Source organism: Pterocles gutturalis, unplaced genomic scaffold (assembly GCF_000699245.1).
Source record: "Pterocles gutturalis isolate BGI_N339 unplaced genomic scaffold, ASM69924v1 scaffold22078, whole genome shotgun sequence".
Lineage (NCBI taxonomy): Eukaryota > Metazoa > Chordata > Aves > Pterocliformes > Pteroclidae > Pterocles > Pterocles gutturalis.
The window spans coordinates 228-17,198 of NW_010126199.1; the positions used below are offsets into that span (position 1 = coordinate 228).

The following is a 16,971-nucleotide window of genomic DNA, read 5'->3' on the forward strand; positions in this document are numbered from 1 at the left end:
TGTATCGTTATTTTTAACGCTGGGCCTTCGAAAATGGGAGCAGCTATGACTAAGGTTTAATAGAGGGGAAAAAAAATCCTCCCCTTTTGATGATGTGTTTATCTCTGATCTCCTTGGCTCTGTGTTTTTTTTTTTTTTTTTTTTCTTTCTTCCAAATCCGGCCACACACCCCCTCCCAGGCTCGTAGTGTAGGAAGAATTGTGGGAAGCGAGGAAATGTCTCCTCAGCTCATCCCCCCTGCAAGCAATCCGGTTTGTTGTGGCTGGTAGCACCTCCCGAGCTGTTCGTCTCCAGGGCTCCCGGGGTGAAGGAGGGAAGGACTCGGAGACCTCTTGTCATTGCTCGCCAAAGGGGACAGCCTTGCGTGGGCCCGCCTCGCTGGGGAGATGGGGGGGAACAGCCTTGCACAACTGGCGATCAGTGCGAACTGGGGGGGAGGCTTCATCCACGTGAGTCAGGGTTGCCGGGTCACACGTTTAGCTTTTCTCTGTCAAGTTTACGTTCGGTCAATTTGTCCTGTGCAGGCAGAGTAGCAGTTAACTGCCTGCTGTATCAGACTATCGAATCCCCTTGTATTTATCGACGGAAAAGAAGCGAAATGGTTTGTTTAGATCTTGCTGATTGGACAGTGTAGTCAAATGTTAGTCAAGCACTGAAGGGCATAGAACTACCGAAGAACAAGAGGAAGGGCAAAGTGGTTTTTGGAAGTGGCCTGGTTTGTAAGGGTTACTTTAATTCACTGCTAAAATACTGATTCCTCACGTTATCATTGGATGTGATTGTGTGGGAAGCTAACGAGTGTTTTCATTTTTATCTTTTAATCTTAATGGGAGCAAAAATAAGTCTTAACTTTTGTTATTGTGCACTGCAAGCAGGTTTTATTCTCTGAAACTTTTAAGGCTTGCCAGTACGGTTAGAAAATTGAGCTAAAATACTATGCTGTATGATGTTAAAATTCCAGTGAAGTTTGCGTTTTTGGTGTATTCCCTTACAAAATTTATTAAAGAGAATGTATAACAGAACTGCATTTAGATTGTGCAGCTTTTCATCTGAATCATCTTCTGTTTATCTTAAGACATCTCTGTTCATTAGACTGCAAACAATGGCATTGCACCAGTCAAAAATACACTAAATATTCCCCAGTTGAAGTAGGAATTGACAGAACATGCCCTGGTTCCAAGCTGTACACTTTAGGTACTTTGCAACTTTTGGCACTGGCCTGCTCATAGTGTTACTTGCAGAACATGTTTCCTTTTACAGAAGTAAACAACTGTCATAATACCTTCTTTTACACCTACTGATTTCTTAATTCATCAGAATTCCATCTATTTTGGTTATATGGGACAAATTTATTAGTGTTATCCAGGTATAAATTTCCAAGGGCAAAGACGAGAAGGTAGAGGAAGTGGAAACTGGAATTGATGCATAACCTTCACTCTGTCCAATACAGAGGTTGTTCATTATCAGATTGATACTGAATCATAGATTTCATGATTTTATGTTGAAGTACTGAAGTGCTTGTGCTGCATCAATGCAAATCAGTCACAGGTTTGGACATCATGGTTATATGGACATCATAGAATGTCCTTGAAATAGCTGCTTATTTTCAGAAACTGTATACAGTACTAATGAAGGAATTTATTTAAGCAATACTAAGAATTACTTTAAAAAATGTGGTTTACCTGAACTTTTATGTAAACCTACTGCAGCAGAGATTGATGTGGCAATCGTTTATGTGGGTTCCACGAGGTTCTCATTATCTCACGTTACAGACTCCTTACGGTCATGTTTCTCATACCTATAGGCTTCAGGTTTACGGAAGGCTGAATTGTAAAATATTTCCTTTCAGCTTTGTATGCACATAGGAAAAAAATTGTTCTTTGACATACCCTCTTGCCCTCCCAAATGTGTATAATTTTAGAAAGATACAGTGTATAGTTCCAACCCTGCACCTCTGCAGCGCTCTGTTAGTTAGCTGGATGCTAAGTACTGCTTGTTTTGATTCCTTTGGCAGAATAAAACACAGCTCAAATACTGGTAGAATCTATATGCAGGCTGCTTAATGCTAAGAATAACTCTACCCAATTTGGGGCAGTTTCCGAAATGTTGTTGCTCCTGTATAGCTACATTACCAACACCCTCCCAGTATGAAAGCAGGGACTCCAGTTTGGGGGAGACAGTGCTAAAGATGGTGGCAGAGTCTTCCTCATGTGCATACGGCTACACCAAAATAATCTGTCAGCAAGCCTGACTATTAGAAGGAGTGTTTTGCTGATGTAACTCCAGCTGCCAGCAGTAACCGTGTTGTTCACAGGTCACACGTGTTGATACCCTGTCTGACATTGCCATGTGTGTCTGTAGTGTTTCCTTACGCCTCATGAGGGGTCTTGCCAGTGCAGGCACGATGACAGAAATGTAGCTGAGGACTTGGGGCATTATGGCGGTTAGAAAGGTACTGAATCTAGTGTGCTTTCTCACCGCTAACTTTTATGACATTTTTGAATTATAAAAGCAGAGCACTTCAGGTTTGTTTTTACACTGTTTGCATCTTACGTTCATGTGTGGTATGATGGTCTGAGTTGTGAATGTTGTAGAGAGGCACTTCAATCCAACCAAACCTTTCACTGAACAAGTAGTCTTTAAGTCTCTTTTTCTGTTAAAATCCTAGGTTGCAAAATTAGTGTTCTCGAAATGGCTATCCCTGTGACCAATCCTTTCAGAGTATTATCGTAACATTTTACTATTGCCTTGTACGTAAGTATAAAAATATAGATTGTTTTGTCAGTGTTTGGACTCTTCCCTCCATATCTACTTTAAAAAAAATCTGCTGATTCATTTGGACTACTTGCATTAGTTGTATATTTGTTTGAGAGTATAGATACTGTTTTATTTACAATGTGATAAATTAATTTTTTTTAAAATTTTTTAGGGTGCTTGTTGTCACCTTTAAAACAGGATTCCCTGCTTTATGAGGTTCTTCAAAAGGTGTTTTCCGATGTAGTTTTACTTATAACTGGCAAAACATATTTTTTTACTTCTGAACTAAAATGACCTCTGAAAATGAGTACTGTTATTGGAGTTCAATATAGGAACATCTTGAATTACTCCTGGACTTTTTGTACAGGAGAGTGTTTGCTGCCTAAAAGGCTGTGACTGCAGAATTTCTGTGGTGTGTCAGGCAGGAAAAAAGAGGTGCGCCTGAAGAGTTGGTTTGGGGTGCAGTTCAAATTGAGCTAGCCCAACCTAACAGTGCAGTGGACTGAAACAGATGGTTCTTCACCTGTGTGGTTCCCACCTGGTCCTTTGTGTCCCATATAGTGAACATATTTCTTCAGGGTGGAATGTCACCGTGCCTTTTGGTGGCAGCTGGCAAGTTTCACTAATTTTATCATGAAATTGGACTCTTTGTGGCATAGTGCAGAATCTGTTTAACCATATTAGCATGATTGGTAAAGTCAACCTGACTGTTCCTTTGTTAATTTTATGAGTGTTAAGAAAAATACAAGGTACCAGTCTGTTAGTACATCCATGCAGGGGGATCACCATATCTGTACTGAGCTGTACAGGGTGCTCTGTAGCTCCATGTTATTAGTCTAGGTTATAAAATGTATTAATGACATCTCATAAGCCTTTAACAGGAAAAATAGTTAAAAGAATAATATTAGGTCAAATTTACAGTATCACATGAGATATCTAAACCATGCTTTTGTAAATCCCAAGACTATTTAAAATAGAGTATTTTAAAATTATAATACAATATGAGATAGTTTAAAAAGAATCTTCCTTTTCAGGAATTTGTAATACAGATGAGTTAGCACTGTAGTGAAAGTGAAACCGACTTCACTGAGTTGCTTTTTGGTTTTTGGTTTAGTTTTTGGAAGACGTGGAAAATTACTAATGAACCAATAGTGATGATTCCATCTGTATTCTAAAAAGTCTCTCTATTTTAATATGTAGATATTTAGTAATAATAGTCAATTTACAAAGGGTGTTTATATTTTATTTCAGTAGTTACTGATATACTTTCTCAAATTAATAGCATAACATAAAGGATTAGATTCCTGTATATTTTTCCCCCAGCTCTCAGCTGAAGTCCAGAGGTAGAACTCCAGAAGCGCCTTGTTTGGTCTTTGTTGTCTGTGTTCTATGTATGAAGTAACTTCTTGTGGAATAAAAATTAATGATTTAATGGCTGTAGGATTGCCAGTGTGTGGAGAGATCTGCACAGGCTGGGCTTGCTTATTGTGATACATGTACATAGGATTTAAGCAATCATGGTACAGATTTAAAAAATAGTTTTGTTTCTCTCTTAGTGATTGATTGAATAAAGTTGTTAATAATTTCAAGAAGGAAGAATTCCTGTTTTATTATATATTATTTGAACCTACACCAGGTCACAATGGAAAGTAAATGTTGTTAGGGATTTATAGTACAGGATTTCTAGATTACAATTACAAATTTACAGTTCATTTTTGAATGGTGGGAAAGAATTGCACTGCTTTGCTCCATAAGACCTTTGTCCCATAAGGCACATGCCATAGAACCTTATGCAAGTACATGCCTCATTCTGAGTCAGAACTGTGTTTTGTCCAGAACGTTGAAATGTTAAAGCCTAAGTCTTGAAATACTCTTTGAGTTTCAGATCTGTGGTGTGGAAATATGATGAGACTATCATGTTGTAAAATAATGACTGTCTGTCAGTAGGAAGCTATATAATTAGTGCATACTAGGTTCCTGTGGATTTTTTTCCCTCTTGGTGACATTTAAAATTCTAATTTGAAAGGAAGCTACGAGTGATGGAGTTGTAGTTAGCTGAGAGCAGTGATTACACTGTTAATTTCAGTTATGTGTTTTTTTACTCATTCAAAATGGAAATTTTTGCTTTTATAGGTATTTTTTTCCTGCTTGTTTCTGAGAAAATGAAAAGTCCCTCCACTACAGTGATGTGTACAATATACATCTTAAAAATCATAATACAGACAAGCAGAGGGTAAATTTAAAAGCAACTTGTTTGTATTTCATTTGCCCTCTAGAGCCTCCAGTCAAGTCCTGGTTCCACTGTGTGTGGCTTTGTAGCTACTATGATAAAGGTGGTTCCAAATATTCTACATCCTAAGGTAAAACTTGAGCTAACATACGGAGATTTTTTTTTTGTAAGCACTGTCACATTGATTTCAGCAAGGCCAGGCTTTCCCTGGCCAAATGCCACTTCCTAGGCGTATTTTAAGCACTTTAAAATACCTTCATCTGGAAGATGGTCTTCTCTACATATAAATTTAACCATGATGTAAATAATCAGAAATATGAAGAGTCACAAACTGTTTTAAAGCAGAATTTTTCAAGCTGCTGAACATGTTTTACTCAGGCTGGCTGGGCTGTGTGTCCAATGGAATTTAAATTGCTGAGGTTCAGTTCAAGACATTGAGTCTTTTAAAACACTAATTTCTTTTAATATTCAGAAAAGCCAATTGAAGGGGAGTTTATCTTGTCTAAAATAATGTTGGGAACTAGAAACATTTGTTGAGAACCACTTGGGAGGGGGATGTCTACCAGTGTCTACATTTGTTCTCTACAAATAGATGCTACAAAATCTTCCTCATATTTGTTGGACTTATTAAGGAATTTTATTTTATAAATTGCTGAGGTCACTTCATTTGCTTTGGGAGTTGTTATTGATGTTTATGTGTTTCAAACTAAATTCAGCTGAAAAGTCATGTTCCTTATTTTAAAGAAAGGAAAAAAGATGCAAGTTCCTGGGTTTTGTAGGTGAAAACCATCCAAGATTTTATAATTGTCCCCAGAAGTTAAAAGGTCAAGTGCTTATTTGTTTTTCCATGAAAATTTCCCTAAAGTTGTGCCTTGTACTTTGCATAATGTATTGTAATGTTAAATAGAATAGTTTCCTCAGCTAAAGAAAGAAAATAAACTGCTGTGGTTTACAATTAAATCTCAAACACTTATTAATAATATTTAAATTTTTGTGTAAATGTATATTTATTTTTTTCAAAATGTGCTTACTCTTTAGACAGTGCCTGAAAATAATTACTCAGTTTCACCTTTGCATCTAGCATATTTAGGTTTAAAATTTACTTGCATGGAACTAAGATTGACTTGATTAACCTGACTGTCCAGGAGTCTCCAATTTCAGATTTTAAAGAAGTCAACAAATACTAGGAGTATTTGACAAAATTTAGTTATGTAGACTTTTTTTTTCCTGAAGCTGAATTTTGGGCTGAAGGCTGAAAGTTTATTAACAGTCTCAATGCAGGGTGTCAAAATGCATGACAAAAAGAATCGTAATTTGTATATTTGTTTATGTTATTCAGTCTTTGTCTAGGATATATAAAGGCTAGGAGTTGTGTAAGCATACTTTTGCAGCAAAATGGTGTATTTCAGCAAAATGAGGACAAGAAAGCAGTTTTAATACTATTTTTTTTTCATTATGTATTTGGTTGGAGTTTTTGAAGCACAGACATTGGCATTGTTATACTGCCAGATGTGGCTGTTCTCGTCAACTGGTCTGTTACAGCATTGACTCTGAACTTTGCTGTGATGAATAGTATGGTACATAGCAGTTTTATCCTGATGTATAAATTAACATTTTAAATATTACTTAACATTCCTAATTCCTGCTTTCCTCCTTGTGTACTGCTCTCCATCTGCTTGCTTGTTTTCACCTCTTTCCACTTCTTACTCTTTGAGTCATCACCCATGTCACATTGTGTTTTGCTGTCACATACTGTTTCTTTGCTTTCTTGTTTCTTTGTGTCATGCCTCACATATTTGGTGAAGAAAACTTCTCAAATCAGGCTTTTCATGGTCCCGTAGCTTGTGTGCTAGACACTGAGATTGGCTGTCTTTGCTTGCTTGTTTTCACCTCTTTCCACTTCTTACTCTTTGAGTCATCACCCATGTCACATTGTGTTTTGCTGTCACATACTGTTTCTTTGCTTTCTTGTTTCTTTGTGTCATGCCTCACATATTTGGTGAAGAAAACTTCTCAAATCAGGCTTTTCATGGTCCCGTAGCTTGTGTGCTAGACACTGAGATTGGCTGTCTTTCCCAGTATCTTCTGTTGGAGGAAGGAGCAGACAGGAAAGGGACTGCTAGTAATACACTAAATGTTGCATGAAGAACACAGCCAGTGTATTCCCTGTGCTGCACGTTGGACGTCAAACTCCTGGAGAAAGAAGACTGCATCATAGAAGATGTCAGGAATTTGATTCAGTTAATGGCTTTTTGCTCCGTTTGAGTTAGGGTTCAAGGAATCAAGACAAGCTGAAGCTGATGCTTCATTCCCCCTAAAATGTCTGACTGCCCACCTTGAAAGGTAACTTGGTACTTGATATCTGCCTCTCTAGCAGGTGAAGAAAGAAGACAGCATGACCATCACGAGAGCAAGGTGAGGAAGATGGGGAGTAGGAATGAGCTGGGTGTGATCTCTGGAAGTTCCTGTCAGGCTATCTCATACTGTGAGTAGCTCTGGCTGTAGATAGGCAGGAGGCGGTGGTGCAGCAGCTGTAGCTGTCAGCAGTCACGTGACCTTATAGATGGGAGTTGTCAAATGTACATCACTTATTGTGTCGCAGTTGACATTCACAACCAGCCACAGAGCAACAGCTGCTGAGTTCAGGTCTTTTTCACTGTACTGATTATTAAGAGGCAAGGGAGGGAGGATTCCAGAGATGATGGTCCATTTAGCTGTCTTTAAGAAATAATTTTCTTAGAATGCCTTTTGTAGGCAAAGAAGATTATTCCATAGTTATTTTCATCTCTTTCCCAAAATTATTTGTTTCTGATAACCCCTCTGGCAACTTATTTTCCTTTATCTACTAATCCCTTGCATTTACTGTGTTAGTATTTTTTTTTTCTTTTTGTACCATTCTCTTCTCCACTCAGATTTAGCAATTCGTCTTCCCTTCCCTATTCTGTGTGTTCTTTTGCTTTTTCTTTCAGTTCACTCTGAAGTGCAAGGACAAATTCAGCAACATTGCTTCTAAGCAGAAATGTTCTCTACATGGTGCTGCTTGCAGAATGAAACTCTCTAAGCACATTGAAGAGATGTCACTCTGATCACTTCTAAATATGAACATTTCATTAACTTCTGTAATGCATTGGGTATCAGCTGTTGAAAAAGAAGTAATCTGTTAAAAAAAGTCCTGAAAATTTAAGCTATCTGTTGGTTATTTCTTAATTTAGTACATTATTTATTCTTTTTTGTGGGTGTGAGGTCTGAATCTCTTGCCTCATGTTACCAAGCAGACCTAAAGCCTTTCCTACTGCTTGACGGGAGATATATTGTCTTATGTATGGATTTTGTTATAATTTGTTTATACTGTGTTTAGCACATGGACAAAACCCTGTCTTTAGAGGGCAATGGCTGTAGTTAGTGGTGTCTTTGGCCATAAATACTGTCTTTAGAGGAAAAGCTGGTTAACCTTCTTGTGGGATTTTTTTTTTCTTTATGCTTTCTCTACTAAATTATCTGAAATACAAACCCAATTTTAATTTAATTTTTTGCATTTATGTGTTTCTTTTTTCATTCTGTCTTGGTGGTCTGTGTTGAAGTATTTTCTATCCTAATGAAACTAGGAGAATCATGACCTTGCTTCTTCTGTGTAATCAAAAAAGAAATGCAGAAGAATTTTGCCCTCAGTTTTTGTATCTGTATATAGACATTGAAAATATTCCAGCACAGCTGTTTTAGATGTTGTTAAATATTTTATAAACATTTGTTTGGCAATTTCTGATTCATTTTTATGTATTCAGATATAGTAGGCTTTCAGCTTGAGTGTGTTTTATTTCTTAACTTCTCTAGACTAATAAGGGCATAGGGAGACAAAGGAAGTAGTTACATGTGTCATAGAGGGGGGAAAAAAAGTTCCCTTAAATCTATTGTCTGTTTTAGATTGGATTTGGGAAGGTGCCAGGGTACTTTCAACTCTTATTGTCTGCAGTGGGAGCTGAACACTCTGCATCAAAAAGGAATTATTTTGTATATTTCCTTGAAATCTGCACAGAACCATCCAGTAAGAGATTCTTACAAATAAAGCTTTATATTTTGTAATCTGTGGGTACTGATGTAAGATTGTGGTTTAAAAGCTCATGCACAGGTTTTTTATTGTAATGGTATTGTTCTTTAGAAGCCTCCTGAATACTTTAGTTTTCTTTTCTTTTTCTATATTGGAGAGATGGCTGTCCTGAAAGTTTCAGTTTGTAGCCTTAATTTGGGTGAAGAGTTCAAAATTTTAAAAGAAAAAATTCCTACCATTTATGTTATATAAGTTTGTTTTGACATCTTTTCCGGACAAGCTTTGAGGAAAAGGATAAGTAAATATAAAAGCTTAATGCTTTTTTGCAAGTTGGACAAAAGCATGAGGCTTTGGAACAGTATGTGATTAGCTTGAATATGCCCCAACTTGCTCTACACACCTGGGCCAACGACTTGCGTATGCTCCAAGCAAGGATAACACTCAGTAAACATTTGGTACTACCTGGCAGAATTGGGTCCCTATTATGTTTCAGCTCCCCCATTTGTAAATGGATGATGTTTGCTGAGATGATTGGGATGCTGAGAACACCAGCCTGGACAGGGATCAATAAATTTGCTGCTGTTTGCCTATCCTGTTTCTTTTTACGTAGCTTCCCTCTGTTACTAAGCTTCTGAGAGGGCTGCATTACAGGTATTTGTAAGTGCGTAAAATTATGACCGCTTACTTTTCTCCAATGTTTTATGTATTGCATATTATGAACAATCCCCAAAGTGAAGCTTAGATTAAATATCATCAACACATTTGAATGATTTAGAATGAAAATGCAATAGTATCTTTATTTGTGTCTTGCAGGAAGAAAAGGCTTCTCTCCTGCATCGAACTCAGGAAGAAAGGAGAAAACGAGAGGTAAAGTAGACTGTAGGCGTTTGCATGCCCACTGGATTTTTCTTTGATGTAGTAACATTTACAGTCCAAAGTACTTTTGCTGCACTCGCACTTAGTTCAGGAGTGTTTTGGTTTAGTTTGCAAGTTCTATATAGTCTTCCAGTATATTAGAATTGACAAACTGTTTGCTTTTAAGATGCTTCCTGGAGTGAGTTTCATCTCAAAAGAAGGTAGTTAAGCATGCACTGGGTGCAAAGGCATTTTTTTCCTTACATTTTGGTGCTTGTTGGATCTAGTCTTTGTTGAGAAAAGATAGGTGTTTGGCTAGTAAATTGTAGTAAATTGCCTTTTTTTTATTTTTTTTTTTTTTTTTGCCTTACCCATAATATGTATTGGTCTCAGCAAACTGTCTTCTGTTCCTGATTCTGCTATGGTTTCTTAGGTGACCTTCAGTAATTTTTCCTCAGTGTGTCCCTCAGTTCTGTGAAGGTAAAATCAGAACAGTGATACTTGAATATATACTAGAGTGCTTTAAAATCACCTGATAATTCAGGAGCAAGGAGAAGCTAATATGTGAGGCCTTAGGAAACCTTAATACTTGTTTGCGATTGAAGCTTACTGCCATGGATAATTCAGTCTGGAATAGTGCTAAGGAGGAATAGCATTGAAAGGAAAAAACACCAGTTTAAAAACATGAATATATGTGGCAATATGAAAAAAAAATTTACTAGTATGGAATTAAAGTAAATATCTTAATTTTTGTATTTTTTCCCGCTTCTGATATGAGTTGAAAAAAATTTTGGTTTTAAAAATGATTTTAATAGTATAACTATGTAGGTTTCATGCTAATAAAGAAAACAGAGCTTTGGGCCCTTAAATAAGTGTTTGACCCTTGCTGGATTAAAATGCAAGTTCTGCACTGGCTCCTCTGTCTCTGAGGACAGTTAGTGCTTTTTTTTCTTTACAACCTGGGTGTGTAATTATGGACCAAGTTTAAGTATGAAGTTACTAGGATTTTGTCAGTTAGTTCAGAATGCTCTGTCATGAATCAAATTTATGATCAGTGAGTCCTTACCGACATATATGAAAAGACTTCATAAACTTTTTGCCATATATTGAAATAACCCATTCAGTTGCTTAATTCTGTCAGTTGCAAAGATGATGCAGAGTCATATACTCCTATCTGTATATGTACACATATATGCTCAATGATTTTCTGTGGCATATATTGGATTCTTACAAAATGAATGACTCCTCTGAGAACAAAATCAGTTACGGCTTTTAAACAAATGTCTGTAGCAGAATCTTAGCAGTGACCTCAGACTTAAAACCTTGGCAATTACGGGTTGCTAATTGACAATTATGTATTCTAGGATAAAACCTGTACCCAGAGAAAAGGAGAACATATCTACTTTTTAGTTGAGCATTACATTATGATTATGAAGAGACAGTGCTTCTCTGTAATTGAAACTCTTCTGCTTGCCCCCATACTTTGCACTTTTACTGTTAGATACTGTGGAGAGAAAAAAAATCTTTTGACCTGTCAAAATTTTGATTTTGGTCCATGCTCTAGAGATAATTAGAGTCTTTCAGGTATATGCTTATTCAGACAAATTGCTTTAGGAACCAGGGTTTCCAAGAAGAATAAAGTAGGCATTGTATAGCAGTTTCATCTGGTGTTTCTCTGGTCAGTTCAGGTTAAGTTCTTAAGTTGGATGTGTCTTTATGGGACAACAAATCAGAAATCAAGCTTTTGCAAGTTGGAAGTTTTTGTGAACTTTTCCAAATGTATTTTAATTAAATTTATCAAAACATTTTGGTGTTTGGTTTTGCTTGGTGGTCCTCATAATTATGGGCTCATTATAGTTCAAGGATTGATTAGGTTAAAATTTCTCTTTTCAAAGCAGGCTTCTCTGACTTTTTCTCTTGATCTTTGTACTTTCCCTTCCTCAGCCACTGCTTTGTAGCTCTGTATTTGTGAGTAGCTATTTTATTTACTTCCCTCTTTCTTCCCCTAAGAAACTCTATGGATGTTACTAGAAACCTAATTACAGTAGCCACTTGCCTGAGATATTTAATGTGATGGGATATGCTGGAGGTGTTGTCAGGGGACCTACTGAGTACTCTTTCCATTGTACCTTAAGCAGTCTGGCTTTCAGTTCCTCAGAAAGTTAGTGATGATTTTAACTACTCTTTCTAGCTACTGAAGAAGACAGAATAAAATGACTCGCTTTATATGTCTTGTTTGAAGAAGAGAGCAAGAATTTTTATTAATGTCCATATTGTGCTCCTGGGCTTAAAGCATTAAGCCTTATTTTCCTTTTGCAAGCAATATTGTCTACAAATAACTGATTCTTTTTTTTGCAGTTTGTGTTTTCCCCACATCTAAACTACACCACCCTCATAATACTGATACATTATTTGAATGGAAACAAATATATTTGATAAAATTAGTCAGTTTCCCAATGTTGACTTCAATTTTCTTGCTTTGTTTTACAGGAAGAAAGGCGGAGGCTGAAAAATGCAATAATAATCCAGTCATTTGTGAGAGGGTACAGAGACAGGAAACATCAAGTAAGTACTTATGTATTTATTTACAAAGGTGTAAAACAGTTTTGCTGAAAATGAGACTTCCTAATAATAAATAATTCCACTGAAAATATTCACCTTTTTGAGTATTATGTGTGCCTACAAAGTAGAAGTTTTTTTCCCTCTTGACATTGTCATTTGAACCTCAGTATTTTAGTAAATGAACATTTATTCTGCAAAGTATGTATGTGACACTAGGCTTCAATGGGAGTATGCAATATTTTTTTGAGCTGACAAAGCAAATGAAAAACAGTTACATAAGAGCAGCTGTCAGAGTGGAGCTTTTTTTTTCCAATATGGCTAAGTTGGTAGTTTGAGACAAAAAGATGTTCCTTCTAAGCTGCTGTTGGGTAGGTTATTCTGAGAAAGCATTGTATCTGTTTAAATGAGCTAATATTTATTGAGTAAACTCGATTAAAATGTTTGATGTGATATTCTTGACTTGAAAAGCAACAAATTGCTGAATGACAGAAAACAGTTATGGCTTTTAAGGTATTGTGTGTATGTTATGATCTCTTAACAAGTATGTGTTTTATTTATTTTACTACTTTGCAACCACTTTGGGAAGCTGAAATTAATTTTTTAAAATTTTACATCTCTATTATAAATCATAACCATTATTGATGTATGTCTTATTTTTAAGTACTCTATCCAAAGAAGTGAATTTGATCGATGTGCTAATTTGGCCCAATCTGGAGGAACCTTCTCCACTGCTAATGGAGCTAATTTGACCCTTCTAGTTCGTCAGTTACTCTTTTTTTATAGACAGAATGAGGATTCTAAGCGCTTGGTGAGTAGTTACATACTTTGGTCTCTAGTACCTTTATTTCATGCTCTTCTTATATATTCTTTCACTTGAAAGTTTTTGAAGGGATGCAAAAAAGGCCTTGACTGCTTTAGCATATTCATTTAAGAATTCTGGCTTTTGCTGGCCTGTACTCTGCTGGTTTTCATTGAGACAGAATAACTTAAAATTGGATTTTATATGTTCACATGTGCACACTGCACACACAGTCTGTGAAATGAAGCCTTGAAAAATCCTGTGTGCATTATTCACAGTAATTTATTAAAAAGAATATACTTCTGTTAGAATTTAATTTTTAAACAGTATTTTCCACTTAGCCCTCTGGTCATCCCTAAGGTGTTTGGGTTGTTTTTTCACCTCAGTGGTTAATACTGTTGCCATATCAATTGCAAAGTCACTGCAGACTTCCCAAATGTACAAGTAAGTATGATTCATAGCGGACATAATGGACATTAAAGAATTATGACTATTTAAAGACAAAAAATTAACACATAAATTTGTTGCAAGAGTAAAGTTATTTGTAAGTAGAATTCAGTCTTAACTTTGAAAGTTTAGTGCTAGCAGTTGTTTAGTTTATGTTGTGTAACAGTTTTTTTTTCCTTAGCTGAACATGATTGTCTTTGTGTTTCGAAGTCCTCCAAAGGTATCCAAAATAGGATTGAAATATAACGTGTATTAATAAATAATATAACTTGTTGTTATAAACAGTATACTTGTGCATATCTTTTCCCAGGTATGGATGTGTCAGAATTTAATTAAACAGAGTTCTCAGTTTGTTAAGCAATTGGATGGTCCAGACAGACTTACTTGCCTATTCCAAATAAAAAGACTGTTGGGGCTGTGTTGCAGGTAACTTCTTTTTTCTATGTGCTACTGTCTAAAAAGCATTCAGAAATTACGTTAGGCACTTGTTTCTTTCTTTTTGTGGCAAGTGAAGTATTAAATGTAAATTTATTTTATGGAGAGGACTGTATGTTAAATATATGTGTAGGCCATGGTGTATAATACTTGGTCCTATGTAAGAACAATGGAATGTTCTTAAGCTCCATTGACTTTAAAGTTCAACATGTGCTTAAGGGATACACTGCCTCGGGATAGGCTTAAGTATGTTCTTAACTCTTTGCATACAGCAGTATCATTAGCAATATTTGTGGAAGCCAGGTTTTCTTGGGAACTGATAGTGTTGAGAAGATACTGTCTGAGTTAGACTGATGTTCCAAGGATATGCTTTGGATACGTTTTGTTTTAAAACTGATATTATTTAAGATGCCTTTCCTCACATTTTATTTTGAATTTAAGGCATGTTAAGCAGGTACATTACTGGCTTCAGCATTACATTTATTATTTGTAGTGGGAGGATCACAGGAAGGTAAATCTATTAAGGTGACGTGAGTAGCTGGCAGCTATAGCCTAGTTTTAGACAACATGTTTGTTCGTATCTGTGATAGGAACTAGTTAGACTCTCCAGAGCTTAAAAAAAGTTGTTTTTCCTTTTAATGTTAAGGCTTTTTTAGAAAATGTTTTTTTCAAGTCACTGAATCTTGTGTTCTTGTAATTGTGTATACTGTATGCGTAATAAACAGTGACACCAGATATACTAAAGGAGACTTGAGTGGTGAGCTTCAAAGTCCACATACGGTGGAACACAGATGTGGTGTCACTGGATTGAATTGTACATTTTCACTACAGTTGAAATTGTGGTTTTGTACATGCGGCTCTGTTAGTATTCCCACTCTACCTTCGTGATTGGGTGGTGTGGGAAAACAGGAGGAGTGGAAGAGCTTTTCCTGCCTACACATATAGGGCAAATGGAGGAAGAAGCTCTTCTTGTCTTCTCCTTGCCAGCACAATGATGAGGGCCTGTGCTTGCTTTCTGAGCTACTTTAATTTTCTGCAAAGCCCAGAAAGCGAGCAGTGGGAGAGGTAACCAAGAAAAGTTTCCCTGGGAGAAGTTTAGATTAGTGAGAAGCTGTAGGTTTTGATGCTATGGAGAGAAAGATGCCTGTGTAATATCATAGCCAAAAAATGGTAGTTTGATTGCAGCTACATCTGCAAATAAGGTCTTGTTGTCAGAATATGTTTTTTGTGGTTTAGTGAAATATCTTAGCTATGGTGTCAAAATAATTTTTGCTGATAGGTCCTGTCTTTCTGAATGGCTGGGGGAGAAAGCACATTGTTAGGGCAGCCATGCCTATATCCAGCTCCTACTAACAAATATTTTTAATTCTAAATAGACTCTTAATCTTCATCATTTCTGTGGTTACTGGTAGTTTGCTAAAAGGATGTGGATGGTTGTGTTTTTAATATTTCACTCTGTAATCAAGGACATACTGCTTTAGTTATACATATGACGTTCCCCAGCGGTTGTTGCCAGCCCATATTGCTCTGGGGCTTTCATTACTTAGTTTTTAATATGGGTAGTAATACATGTTGGAAAAATATGTATTATTGTTTGCTTCTGTTCCAGTTTGTGCAGTAGACCTCCAAACTTTCAAGTCATTGAAAGCAAGAATTTAGTTGGATTTAAAGAGAGAGGGTGCCATAGTCATAAAAACCCTAAAGTTAGGAATTATTATTATAAAGGTGCCACCAAAAAGATAAAGCTAAACTACTGAGAACACTTGGAAGCTGAGTAGAAAGTTATTTTAAGGTGAATGTGAAGTTTTTTTATAGTTTTATTTTTAAATCAATGTTCGTATGCCTGTGGTGAAATAAGAGAAGCGTCTTGCTAAATCATTTTTATTTCATTTCAATTATAGGCTATTGCAAAATTGCAATGATGACAGTCTGAATGTTGCACTTCCTATGAGAATGCTTGAGGTATTTTCATCTGAGAATACGTATTTGCCTGTTTTACAAGATGTCAGCTATGTGACATCATTAATTGAACAAATTTTGCACTACATGATTCAAAAAGGTGAGTAACTAGGAACTAGAAGTTCTAGGAAATACTAAAAAATTGAACAGAATGTATAATACCTGAAGACCATGTTGTTTAATCACATTTTGCGTTTACCACAGACATGATGAATTAAGTGTTGCATACACTAACGTAGTCCATACATTAGATGGACTTTTTGCTTGTAGTGAGATCACTGCTTGAGAAATTACTGTTTGATTTCTTCGGAAATTCTGTTTATAAATTACATATTCTACCAAGTTACCTACACAGACTTTTACCACATATTTTGAGAACAGATCGATATTACCTAACAAAAATTTTATTCCAGTAGCTGTTTATGTATACACACGCACATGTGTGTGCACACGCACTGTGCCAGATCCAAGCTTTAGTTGTGTGAAAATTGGGCATTGTTTTGCAGTACTGTTCTCTATAACTGCTAATGTTCATTATTATCCTAAATTGGTGCTACCTTTTCATCCTGCTAACACTAGAGATACCTTAGCAAAGAGATGGTGACCTAGCTTTTATGTCCCTTGTACCATCATCAGCAAAACTATTTGCTAAACTGCAATCACTTACACCTGTGCAAACATACTGAAAGTTAATGAATTGTGTAGCTATCACCAAAATTATGTTTTGTCTCAAATAAACTTTATTACTCTGGGAATGTGCAAAAAAAATTAATTTGGCTTTCTGATACCACAGCTTGAGTTTGCAAGACTTGTGGATGGAAAGAAAAGACAAAAGCATTATGAAATGAACATCTCTCATCCAGCTTCATTGGTATAAAACAT

At 36.2% G+C, this 16,971-nt stretch overlaps 1 protein-coding gene across 1 annotated transcript in view; it reads left to right on the top strand.

Annotated features, from left to right (window-relative positions):
- UBE3C (ubiquitin protein ligase E3C) overlaps window positions 1–16,971 on the top strand; it is a 74,384-nt gene that overhangs the window by 184 nt on the left and 57,229 nt on the right. The window contains exons 2-6 of the mRNA XM_010078903.1: window positions 9,846–9,899; window positions 12,378–12,452; window positions 13,111–13,257; window positions 14,006–14,121; window positions 16,032–16,189. Coding sequence (XP_010077205.1) covers window positions 9,846–9,899; window positions 12,378–12,452; window positions 13,111–13,257; window positions 14,006–14,121; window positions 16,032–16,189 — 550 coding nt within the window. The remainder of the gene's footprint in view (window positions 1–9,845; window positions 9,900–12,377; window positions 12,453–13,110; window positions 13,258–14,005; window positions 14,122–16,031; window positions 16,190–16,971) is intronic.